Raw genomic sequence first — 13,630 nt, 5'->3', positions numbered from 1 at the left:
TCGGGATTGGGTACAGTTACAACACATATAGGAGTCGATGCTTTGTTGTCAAGGATTCACCACATACTTGCGAGTGTGGATATCCTATGCGATCTGAGGAGATATTAGTGTGAAGAATCTCTGGCCAGAGTACATGATGTGTTTTAAGAAATGGTTTCTTAGTAGCACATGCGATGTCACTATTTGATCTTCAAGATGCATTGCAAAGTTATCGAATCTCGAACGACTCTCGATTTACCAATGGTTGTTGATTCGATCGGGATATATGGAAGAAGGGACCGTACTGTACGCTAACCAAAATCTATTGGTTCTTGCAGGCACTATCAGTGATACCTAGGGAATCATGGGGCGATGTTGCTAGGCGCTCTTACCATGATTCGATGGGCAAGTCGGAAATTGTTGTTCCGAGTCACAAGGAGTTGTGAGCCCACGGCTAGCTGTATCCCTGAACCATTGAGGGTCACACAGAGTAATGGATTTTTAATCCCCGTTGAGATAGTTAAATTTAAAGAGTTAAATTTAATGAACAAAGAAGTGGGACTTCTTATTTAAGAGTAGAGGAGTAAGATTTACTAAAATGACATAGGGATGGGCATTTTTGGAAATCACTGAATTCGGATTCAGAAAAATTTATCTTGACTTTAAAAGGTGCAGAAATGGTTTCTGTGAACATTGGTAAAATCGGTTTATCAATCAGAGTCACGATGAATTTTATATTAATTTCTGAACATGCGGGCATTGCTTGTCAGGCTTGAACTTATGACTAATGGGCCCTAAGCTGTTAGCGACCTACATTATAAATAAGTTATTGCAGTACAGAAATTAGAGAACACAGGTCACAATTTTCGAAAAACCCTAGTTTTCTCTCTAAAAGTGGCCGCCCCCTCCCCTCTGCTCGGGAAAAATCCAGCCTGTGAATTTTGAATTACAGTCTGGTTTAACGGATCAAATTCGTTAATTCTCTTCGTAGAAACTTCTGATAGATTTTCTAGTGCAATCTATCAGAGGGATTAAATCTCTGTTCGTGGACCTGATTGAAGAACAGTTCGTCCATCAGTTCCAGGGATATACAACAAGAGCAGAGCAATCTGTTGGTGTCCATAATCTCGATTCGAGATTGGAGGTAAAAATTTATAATTGTTATTTAATTTTTACACACACAATTTAATCGTAAAGTTTTGATACCCATTATGGAATCATTCCATATAAAATTTTTAAACTTCCGCTGTATCGGGTATCAATTCTGATTGATCTGATCGTCATTCTCCAACAGTGGTATCAGAGACAGGTTGCTCAGATCAAGCGATTAAATTAATCGATTTTACAAAAATTTTTAAGCCTCGGTTTTTGAAACAAAATAAATTTTTTTTAAAATAAAAATTTTTTTTCGGGCAAAACACGGGCAGCGATTGGATCGCTGCCCGGGGGGCAGCGAGGGTCGCTGCCCTAGGGGCAGCTACGGGCTGCCCGGCCCGAGCCCCTTTTGGGGCGTGGGCAGCCCGAGAGTGTCCCGGGCGGCCCGGGAAAAAAATTTAATTTTTAATTTAAATTAAAATTTTAATATGTTAAAATTCTATTTTTGGTCCGATCGAAAATTGTTTTTGATTGGTCCATGAGGCGTCGAATCGAATTGTTCGAGTCCGAAAATTTTAAAATTGATTTTTGGATAAATTTGAATTTTTGAAAAATTTATAGATTTTATCCGTTAAATCAGATTTTATGAAATTAATTATTTTTGGTACAATTGATGATAAGATATGATCTTATGGAAATATTGAGTAAAATATGATTTTATGTATAAAATTGGATTTTATATGTAAAATATGATTTTATTTGATAAAAAGATAAAATATGATTTTGTATGTAAAATAAGATTTTATATATGGAATATGATTTTATCCTTTTAAATTTAATTGCCATTGCATGTTATCCAATAAATTAATTTTGAATTAAATGTTATTGGATAAGGATGATCGATTGCCATGACCAATTTTGTAGGTGTATGTTAGGAATTTACATTTGTTTTTATTGTTGTTGGATTTATTAATGGGCCTGGTTTATGGCCCAATATGAATTGTCATATGTAATAAAAGTGGGCCTGGTTTATGGCCCGTTCCCACCCCTTAAAATGTATCCCCTACTTGTCATGGTTATTTATTGTAAATACATTAGACTTAGTGGGAGATGAAGATTTGAAGACGGAGGTGGGCCTAGCAGACAATAAAGACTGAAGAAATGTAAATTGGAAGCTCAATGTAATAGGATTGCATTGCATACCTGCATACTACCTAGGATTGGACTAAGACTCGTGATTGGCAACCACGGGTCGATTAGAAATGGAATCGATCATCCTATATAATATATGATATTATAGTTGTATGCATGTTTTAGACAAAATTGTATGAATCCCGCAAGCATACAAATTTTTAAAAATGATGAGACAAATTTTCAAAATTAAAATACCTCATTTTAAATATGATTTAAAATTGATATCAAGATTAAAAGGAAATTTAAATATTGTTTAAATGTTCCTACCTTCCATCAACGATCAATGCATGAGATGCTACCCGCGGATACGGTCCGGCTCATATTATTGGGGGGGCCCGTTCGTCGGAAAGCTGTACATTGGATCGACACATGTTGTAAGTTGGGTGGAACTCCCATGGGATCGGCTCATATTATTGGGGGATCCACATGGCGACCGTCCATCACAACTTAATATTGATGGGTCATCTTGACATGTCACAATAAACGGCGTCATATTATTGGGCCCTTATTGGACATGAGGTAAAAACGTGGAGGTTGCTTTGGAAGCAATTGGGCTCTACCTTTTGAAAATTATGGTTGGCTGATATTATTCGGGACCATAGTTTGTCAATTGGACTCCATGTTCCCACTAAGGAAAACAGTTTCCCGTTTTCACTAGAGGGTAGTGAAATCGTTAAAATAGTGGGAGTGAGATTCATAAAATAAATTTCGCCATATTTTATGTCTTAGTAAATTAATTAAACAATCATCGATAATTGTCTGTTTCATCTCAGTATATCATTATGATGAATCTTCGTAATCCACATGTTTCAATTCTCCAACAAAACAAACTTACTGGCGCAAAAAATACAGGATGGTTCCATAAGTTAAGATTGTCATGAGTTCGGAAAAGATTTTCTAAAGTGTTAGAAAAGGCTTCTCCGAAAACAGCCCCGGCTGATGTAACTGCCGAAAGGTTGGCCGAACTAGAGAAATGGTTGGACCATGATCTCAAGGTCAAATGTTACATGCAAAATTGGACAAGTCTAAACAAGTTTGCCATCACTGCAAGAAACCCGGTCATTGGAAACGTAACTGCAAGGAATATCTCGAGCAGTTGCGAACTGCAAAGGGTATGTTTTACATTGAAATAAATATTTTTCTTAATACTACTTCTTGGGTATTGGATACCAGATGTAGATCTCACATTTGCAATGAGTTGCAAATGATGACAAGAAGTAATAAGCTTAGAATGGGTGAGACCCAGCTGAGGCTCGGAAATGGTTCCAGAGTTGAAGCTAAAGCTGTGGGAGATGTTTATTTAATTTTGCAGAACGGTTTTAAGTTAATTTTGAGAGATGTTTTATTTGTTCCAGATTTGATTAAAAACATTATTTCTGTTTCTATGCTTGATAGAGATGGTTATTCTTGCAATTTTGTGAATGGGATTTGCAATATTTACAAGAATGAATGTTTGATTGGAAATGGACAACTTGAAAACGATCTATATAACTTAAAATTAAAAGACGTTCCAATAAATTATGTTGATAAACCGGTAACAACAAACAAAAGGAAAATCGATAGTCAAAACCCGGCAAACCTTTGGCATGCTAGGCTAGGTCATATTTCCTCAAGGAGGATGAACAAGCTAGTGGGAGAGGGCATGTTTGATATGTCTGATATTAACTCTCTACCTACTTGTGAATCCTGCCTGAAAGGAAAAATGACTAAATCTCCTTTTAAGGGGAAACCTGAGCGTAGTCAAAATCTGTTGGATTTGATCCATATAGACGTTTGTGGTCCATTTAGAATTGGTACTCAATATGGCCACACCTACTTCATTACCTTTACTGATGATTATTCAAGGTATGGGTATTTATATTTAATGAAATATAAGTCTGAAGCATTTGAAAAGTTCAAAGAATTCAAGGCTGAAGTAGAAAACAAGCTAGGTAAAAGTATTAAAGCACTTCGATCGGATCGAGGTGGAGAATACTTAAGTACCGAGTTTTTGGACTATCTGAAAGAGAATGGGATTCTCTCTCAGTGGACTCCTCCTATGACACCTCAGCTGAATGGTGTATCGGAGCGTCGTAATCGAACTTTGTTGGACATGGTTCGATCCATGATGAGCTTCACTAAGCTTCCACCTTCGTTTTGGGGCTATGCGCTTGAAACGGCGGTGTTGTTGTTGAACAACGTCCACACCAAAGCAGTGGACAAAACACCATACGAGTTATGGAATGGCAAAGCTCCTAAGTATTCGTACTTGAGGATTTGGGGATGTACTGCTTACGTGAAGCAGACAGTGGGAGATAAGTTGGATAGTCGATCCACCTTATGTTATTTTGTAGGGTATCCGAAGAATTCAATCGGATATTATTTCTATCATCCTGCTGAAACAAAGGTGTTTGTTTCAAGGAATGCCACCTTCTTGGAGAAGGAGTTCTTATTGGATAAGAAAGGCGAGATGATGGAACTCGAAGAAATTCGAGAAGAACCCGAAATACAAAATAATGATCCTATACCTCAGGAACCATTGATGGACACGCCTATACCTAGTAGATCCGAGAGGACTTCTAGACCTCCTATTCGATATGGTCTTCTTCTTGAAGGGGATCAAGATGAACCCGACGTTGGATGTGATCCAAGAAACTTCAAGGAAGCAATTTCTGATGCGGATTCAAATTTATGGCTTGAAGCTATGCAGTCGGAAATAGATTCGATGCATACAAACCAAGTTTGGTCTTTAGTAGATCCTCCCAATGGAATTGTTCCAATAGGGTGTAAATGGATCTACAAGAGAAAGCTTGGGCCTGATGGTAAGGTATTGACCTACAAGGCACGATTGGTGGCGAAAGGTTATACTCAAAGACAAGGAGTTGACTATGATGAAACCTTTTCACCAGTTTCAATGTTCAAGTCCGTAAGAATCCTTATTGCCATAGCTGCTTGGTATGACTATGAGATATGACAAATGGATGTGAAGACTGCATTTCTTAATGGAAACATTAAGGAAGAGATCTATATGACGCAGCCTGAGGGATACACATCCATGGGAAGCGAGCATAAAGTATGCAAGCTTCAGAGATCAATCTATGGTCTCAAACAAGCATCAAGAAGTTGGAACCAGAAATTTGATGAAACAATAAAGGATTTTGGTTTCATCAAGAACCCAGAGGAACCGTGCGTGTACAAGAAAGTAGTTAAGGATGTTGTGACATTCTTAGTACTTTATGTTGATGACATCCTACTCATTGGGAATGATGTAGGGATGTTGTAGTCAACAAAGATATGTTTATCAGGTAGATTCTCGATGAAGGATTTGGGTGAGGCATCCTATATTCTAGGGATACAGATCTATAGAGATAGATCTAAGAGAATGATAGGACTCACTCAAGCAACCTACATCGACACCATATTGAAAAGGTTTTCAATGGATGGGTCCAAGAGAGGACATCTACCTATGTGTCATGGAGTTTCTCTATCCAAGTCTATGTGTCCCAAGACTGATGAAGAGATAGAGAAAATGACACATGTACCATATGCGTCAGCCATAGGTAGTATCATGTATGGGATGATATCTACCAGACCGGACGTAGCATTTGCTCTGAGTGTCACGAGCAGATATCAAGCTAATCCCGGTCAAATGCATTGGAAAGCCGTGAAGGACATTCTTAAGTACTTACGAAGGACTAAGAATATGTTCATGGTATATGGAGGAAGAGAACTAAAATTGGAAGGCTATACCGACTCTAGCTTCCAAAGTGACGTGGATGACTCGAAGTCAACCTCTGGATTTGTGTTCATGCTCAATGGCGGTGCTGTCTCTTGGAAGAGTTTCAAGCAGGACACCACAGCGGATTCCACCACTGAGGCAGAATACATTGCAGCATCAGCTGCTGCTAAAGAGGCCGTTTGGATGAGGAATTTCGTCCAAGAGTTGGGCGTCATTCCTGAAGTTGTTGGTCCAGTCCCGGTGTACTGTGACAACACGGGTGCCGTTGCTCAGGCAAAGGAACCAAGGTCTCATCAAAGATCCAAACACGTACTGAGGAAATACCACATCATCCGGGAGATTGTGGAAAGAAGAGACATCACTGTCGAAAGAGTGGCCTCTGCAGACAATATCGTTGATCCACTTACTAAGCCCTTGCCAGGACCATTATTTGACAAACATCGCGAAGCAATGGGTCTACGTAGTATGACTAGTTGGCTTTAGGGAAAGTGGGAGATTGAAAGAGTGGGTGCCCGGTGAGCCAACTTGTGGCTAAGGGCTTTGATGACTCTTTGTATAAACAATCTTTTGTTTAATATAATTTACACTTTTATTAATGGCAATGACTTTATCTTTCTTCATATTGTTATATTATGATATACTATTGTTGTTTTGATAAAGACCTTGAATATACTATAGTGTATGTAAGATGTGGTAGTACATGGGGATGACTATCATGAAACACATCTTATAGTCACTGTATATTCTAAACAGTTCCTAGTCGATTGAGCCGTCCGTTAATAAGGATAAGGGTCGCTCGAGATTGAGACTAGCAATTGCGATGCCGAGTATCACGTTTCATTGGTATGGAACATAGAGATGTTCAAAGCATGCAAATGGATATTCATACGATGAATGATCGAACTACCCTATCCGGACTTTCCAAGTGGTTATCACTTATCGAGTGGATAAAGTCCGCGGTTTTGGTTGTACACCATTAGTCCTTACTACTTGAAACATCATTGAGACTCTATATGCTAGTACTGTGCTTTGACTCGTTTATCGACTCTATTGGGGTCATCAGGTGTCGGGATTGGGTACAGTTACAACACATATAGGAGTCGATGCTTTGTTGTCAAGGATTCACCACATACTTGCGAGTGTGGATATCCTATGCGATCTGAGGAGATATTAGTGTGACGAATCTCTGGCCAGAGTACATGATGTGTTTTAAGAAATGGTTTCTTAGTAGCATATGCGATGTCACTATTTGATCTTCAAGATGCATTGCATAGTTATCGATTCTCGAACGACTCTCGATTTACCAATGGTTGTTGATTCGATCGGGATATATGGATGAAGGGACCGTACTGTACGCTAACCAAAATCTATTGGTTCTTGCAGGCACTATCAGTGATACCTAGGGAATCATTGGGCGATGTTGCTAGGCTCTCTTACCATGATTCGATGGGCAAGTCGGAAATTTTTGTTCCGAGTCACAAGGAGTTGTGAGCCCACGGCTAGCTGTATCCCTGAACCATTGAGGGTCACACAGAGTAATGGATTTTTAATCCCCGTTGAGATAGTTAAATTTAAAGAGTTAAATTTAATGAACAAAGAAGTGGGACTTCTTATTTAAGAGTAGAGGAGTAAGATTTCCTAAAATGACATAGGGATGGGCATTTTTGGAAATCACTGAATTCGGATTCAGAAAAATTTATCTTGACTTTAAAAGGTGCAGAAATGGTTTCTGTGAACATTGGTAAAATCGGTTTATCAATCAGAGTCACGATGAATTTTATATTAATTTCTGAACATGCGGGCTTTGCTTGTCAGGCTTGAACTTATGACTAATGCGCCCTAAGCTGTTAGCGGCCTACATTATAAATAAGTTATTGCAGTACAGAAATTAGAGAACACAGGTCACAATTTTCGAAAAACCCTAGTTTTCTCTCTAAAAGTGGCCACCCCCTCCCCTCTGCTCGGGAAAAATCCAGCCTGTGAATTTTGAATTACAGTCTGGTTTAACGGATCAAATTCGTTAATTCTCTTCGTAGAAACTTCTGATAGATTTTCTAGTGCAATCTATCAGAGGGATTAAATCTCTGTTCGTGGACCTGATTGAAGAACAGTTCGTCCATCAGTTCCAGGGATATACAACAAGAGCAGAGCAATCTGTTGGTGTCCATAATCTCGATTCGAGATTGGAGGTAAAAATTTATAATTGTTATTTAATTTTTACACACACAATTTAATCGTAAAGTTTTGATACCCATTATGGAATCGTTCCATATAAAATTTTTAAACTTCCGCTGCACCGAGTATCAATTCTGATTGATCTGATCGCCGTTCTCCAACATGACATAGTTGTCACTTCTAGGTTAATGTTGTACTAGTTCAATATATCGACTAAACGTCTACTGCAATTCTTCCACGGTCATCGTAATCTAACCAGTACCGAATTAAAAAAATCTAATATCTGAAACTCATATCATAAATTCTATTCATTTCTATTGCTTTATCAGTGCACAGATTCAATAATGCATTCTAGCTTAGTACCCCAAATCTTTTTCATTATCGAATCCAATCTTATTTCCTCAAATCTATATTCTATCTGTTCTGTCTAATCTGCCAAATATTTCCCATCTACTCAAAAGCAAAGACTCAGCACATACGAAAGGCTCAACAGATAAAGATTGTAGCATAAAAAATCATTGATCTATGAATGTATGTTATGCAATCAATATATAAGAGGTTAACTAGAATTAACGCACTTACCTGTACTATTTTTATCTGATACAACTTGAGCCTTTCAGCTAGGGGAGTTATGCTTATATGTCTTCATCTGCTGGCATTTAAGCTGAATCAATCTTTGCTGAAATTGTCACTATCTCTTGCTTCATAGCTATACTGCTATGAATGTTTAGTGAAGGTGATGATCATACGTTTTCACAATTACAGAGGCGTGAATAAAATTCAACTCTGCCTCGTACTACCGGTTCATGATTTTGTTCTTCTATTACTGGCTTGAAATCAACTTATGCTTCTATTTTGCAAAGTTTACTGTTCTATCTTCTTTAGCATATACGGAAAGAAACAATTCTGTTTACTTACCTGCCAAACAATTTCAGTACTTCTTCTGGCAACTTCATCAACTTCTTGCTAAGTCCTGAAGTTGATATAAACTTAAGCTGATTCTATGTTCATCTGAATATTCTTCTCTTGAACAACTGATCCAGCTCTTCAAATCAACTCCTTTCTAGACATAGCATATTCTGTATCTTACTGAGTTGATGATTCATAGCTTTGGAGTTGTTCAACTAACATACTCCTCAGTACAATCAGCTCAAAAACTTACCTCAACACTGTTCTGTTCTATCTGCGATTCTGTTCTGTCTGAGGTTCTCATACTATCTGCACAATCTGTCTTATTTGATAACAGAAGCAATATATATGGCAAAGATTATAAAATACAATTTCAGTATAACATACATATAATCTCATGCTTCTGAATAGAACTCATGCTTGCAAATTCTCATGTTTTTCACATAATACATGCTTGCAACGAATTCACTTATTCTAATGAATTCAATAAATCATACATACATATCAGCATATAAGCATGTAATTCGCATATCGGTGAAGCAAGCAGTGTTCAATCAAACAATCATCATCGCATACAATTCTGAACAACAAGTAAAGCATACTCATGCAATACTATAAATGCATGCGACTCAATCTACCCCGATCAACTTCTATCTTAGTCCAAGACTTTATGCTTTGATACTACCTGTTGTGGGGACCCGGGTTTCTATCTCATCTTAGGGCAATTAACGATTAATAGACAATTAATCGAACAATAAAAGAATATTCAAACCAAGAGCCAAACAATTTTTTTTTTAAAAATCTTAGCACCTCGCTCGATCGAGTAAACTCACCCGATCGAGCGAGCAAGAAAATCCTGCTCTCGGGTCTGAATTCATATTGGCCTCGCTCGATCGGTGGAAATCATCCGATCGAGCGAGCCCAAAAACTCACTTCTCTGCTTTGGAAAATCATAAGCCGCGCTCGATCGGTGGAGTTCACCCGATCGAGCGGGCACCCTGTCCAGAAAAATAAAATGAATCTTTGTTGTACAATGTGATTCCAAAACTCATACACACTTCATATAAACTTCTAAACATGCTTCTAGATAATTTACATGCATTCAAACTAATATCAAGTGATCTAGAATACATGAACTCTCAAGTATAAATCAATACTTGACAAAAACAACCTATACAAAGGTTCTTGCTTTCTAACATGTTACCAAATCATAATTACATGTCATCTGCTTAAAACCCGAATCACCACATGCTATCTCTCTTCTCAAGCTATCCAAGCCAACTCTAGCTTGATCATGCCCCAACCTGATGCAATGCACACATACAAACAAAGCAACAACCGGATAACTCCGGTGAGAATAAATCTCAGTATGAAAGACATGCATATATATCATTAAAGCATATGGAATCTATATGCCATAAAACTCTAAAATCATAAAACATGTAATAACATGTAGATTATAGATTCATCTTCGATTATTAAATTCATAACACATAACGATTCATCTAAAGCAATAGCATATAAAGCATAATAAAACATTCATATCTTGAATGGCATATCACAACATGCTAGCATTTATAACTGCATATTCTAAACCATAGAAAACTCTTGAGTAATGCATAAATGCAATGCATGTGCCAAGGAATAGACTATCAAATCTGATACCAATAAGCTTAGTTCTTGGGATCCCGGGGAATAAAATCTTTAACTAACCACCGACTCTCCCAATCGAGGTGTTAAATATCCCAATTCCCCTGACTTTGGTGCAACTATAGTGAGTCATCTAGCTCTGGATATAAATTTATATTCCGTGCCATGAGTCATCTGACTCTGGAAGTAAATCTACATTCCATGCCACTCAACTACAATTCTCCAAACGTCATATGCACTCTAGGCCATTATGCCCTCTGTGCTATTCAAGGTAGGGTTCAAGATGAATGCAACATAATCTGTATGCATTAATCAAATAAATACTGATAAACATCTTGAATACATAAGTCAATATTCATAGCAACAAAAGCAAGTAAATCACATAAGAGCACTTAAACAACTAAGTATGTGATTTCAGGATAACTTGAAAACCACCACGTTCTCAAGTTGTTTTACCTGGCAATAATAATGTCAACTCATACCTTTCATCGCGATTCAAATATCTTGAATCTGTTTCCAATGCTGATCATCTCAAAGCTAGCCGAATCGGTCATACAATTCTGCTCATTTCAATCAGTGCTACTTGAAGGTATTCTTGATTCAACTTCAAACACTTCAAGTCATTCGAACTCTAACTCGTCGATTCCACTACGATAATCTGTACTTCAAATCTGAAATAGATAATAACATATCTAAACATCAAGTTCCAATCTGAATCGATGATCCTTTAAAGCTTATACAGTTCAAATCTTGCTAATACAATCGGAATTCAAACCGACGTCGCAACTATTCGAGTCCGATAAATCTTTTGATTCAAATATCATTATATCTTCATTCTCAACATAATCTTATATTCAATTCTTCCACAATAAACTTAAATATCAGCTCTAGACATTCATAATGTCTATCAATTCAAAATCTTGAACCGGCGGCGTAACGGTACGAAACCGAAAATGCCTAATGCATTATCATTATTAATGCAACCATCTAACCCAATATTCATCACTAATTCAGCAGTACACACACGTACAAACATTCCCCAAAATTCAGAATTTTGATAATTCTTCGCAAAATCCAAAACATGTTCAAACGACGATCTTTTCTCGATCCGTCTTAGCTATACTATCGTCGTATATGCTAGAACATGTTTATACAATCAAATATTAATTCTAACAACATCATAAAATTCAAACATGGTAGAACTTCATAAAACTTACGTCAAAATGTAGCATTCGGAGCTGTGATCGTAAATATATGCTTAATCGAAAATTCTACCGGGCGGATCATGTTTTAACGGAGTTTGAAAAGGAGAAAATATGGCTTAGGAACGTTGCTGGTTCTTCTTCCTTCCTTTCTGCTGAACACACGTGAAATGCTAGGAAATATGTGTCAATTTTGATATATATTGGCCTATTTGCAGTTTAGTCCCTGAACTTTGGCCTAATTGCAATTCAGTCCCCGGACAAGCGATTTAATTCAATTTCAATCCTAAATAATTTAAGAAGATTAGAATTCAAGTCTAAACTCTAAATATTCTCAAATTAAATATTCTTGGATTAAAATTAAATCATTTCAGACCTTATCGCATTTTAGTCCTTGAATTTCTCAATATTTGCAAATGGGTCCGTTCTCGGATTTCATCCTCAAATTCAATCTTTGATATTTATCATCTTGGAATTCACATCTTAAATTCCATAAATATCAATTCAAATATTTTTAATCTTTTAATTTAAGAATTTCGGATATTAAAATCTTAAAATCCGAAAAATCCTTAAATTAAATATTTCTGACCCAAAATTGAAATCTCTAATTTCCATAAATTCTTAAATTCATCTTTTCACTTTTATTCGGAATTTAAATTTTAATTCCCGTAATTAAGAACTTAATATTTTCGGGTCTTACACACGTTGAGTCCCACCAATTTCTCAATGAGCCCAATCATCCTAATACCATGCTCATGGACCGAGGCCCCTTCTCGCAAGAGTGTAGTCAAGAGTTCCTTAACAGTAGCATGTCTCTCAGATCGAGTTTGTACACCATACAACTCTTTTAGATGATAGTGATTGTCAGCAGCATTCGCAGCATCCTCGTACTGCCTTTGCAGTTCATTCGACATAGAAGCAAAGATGTAGCTTTTAGCTTGAAGATCATGGTCCCACCATTTATCAAGCTTGGCTAGCTCAGTCTCAGTGATGTTAGCAGCTGCCTCCTTCGGGGGCTTCTTTTCAAGCACATACGCGATCCTCTCCGAATTTAGAACAATCTTTAAATTTCTCAACCAGTCATTATAGTTAGGTCCGGTTAACTTGTTTTGATCAAGAATGATAGAAAGTGGATTACGTGTCGACATTTTGGGCATACTGAAAATGAAAAACAGATAACAGTTACTAATTATTTTAAAATAATTTTTAGATATAAAATATTGACTTTTATTTTATAAATTTTCCTCTCACTATTTTTACATTTTCACCACCCTCTGGTGAAAAACGAGAATTCGCATTTCCTTAGTGAGCACGTAGAGTCCAATCTAGACAATCATGATCCCGAATAATATCAAAAAATCATAATTTCTAAAAGGTAGAGTCCAATTGCATCCCCATGCAACCTCTACGTGTTTTGCTCACTCTTGATAAAGACCCAATAATATGACGTCGTTTATCTTCGAGTGTCAAGCCGACCCATCAATATTGAATTGTAGTAGACGGTCGCCATGAGTTCCCTCAAATATGAGCCGAAGTCATGGGAGTTCCACCCAATTCACATCATCTATGTCAGTGGAAATCATAGCTTTTTGGCGTCCAGACCTCCCCAATAATATGAGTCAGGCACTGACCGCGGGTAGCGTTAATCATGCAACCACTGTTGATGGAAGGCAAGAATAAATTAAACTCTTTTAATTTTTACTTTTGT

The 13,630-nt window shown here is 37.2% G+C and overlaps 1 protein-coding gene across 1 annotated transcript; it reads right to left on the bottom strand.

Annotated features, from left to right (window-relative positions):
- Positions 1–12,602: 12,602 nt before the first annotated feature.
- Positions 12,603–13,070, bottom strand: LOC140860443 (uncharacterized). Its single transcript, XM_073263459.1, has one exon. It carries the CDS (start codon positions 13,068–13,070, stop codon positions 12,603–12,605), a length of 468 nt encoding a protein of 155 aa, XP_073119560.1.
- Between the last annotated feature and the right edge of the window lie 560 nt (positions 13,071–13,630).

Source organism: Henckelia pumila, chromosome 1 (genome assembly GCF_033568475.1).
Source record: "Henckelia pumila isolate YLH828 chromosome 1, ASM3356847v2, whole genome shotgun sequence".
In the NCBI taxonomy this organism is placed as follows: Eukaryota; Viridiplantae; Streptophyta; class Magnoliopsida; order Lamiales; family Gesneriaceae; genus Henckelia; species Henckelia pumila.
The sequence above is the reverse complement of the archived record's forward strand: the minus strand, read 5'-3'. Positions and strand labels throughout refer to the sequence as shown.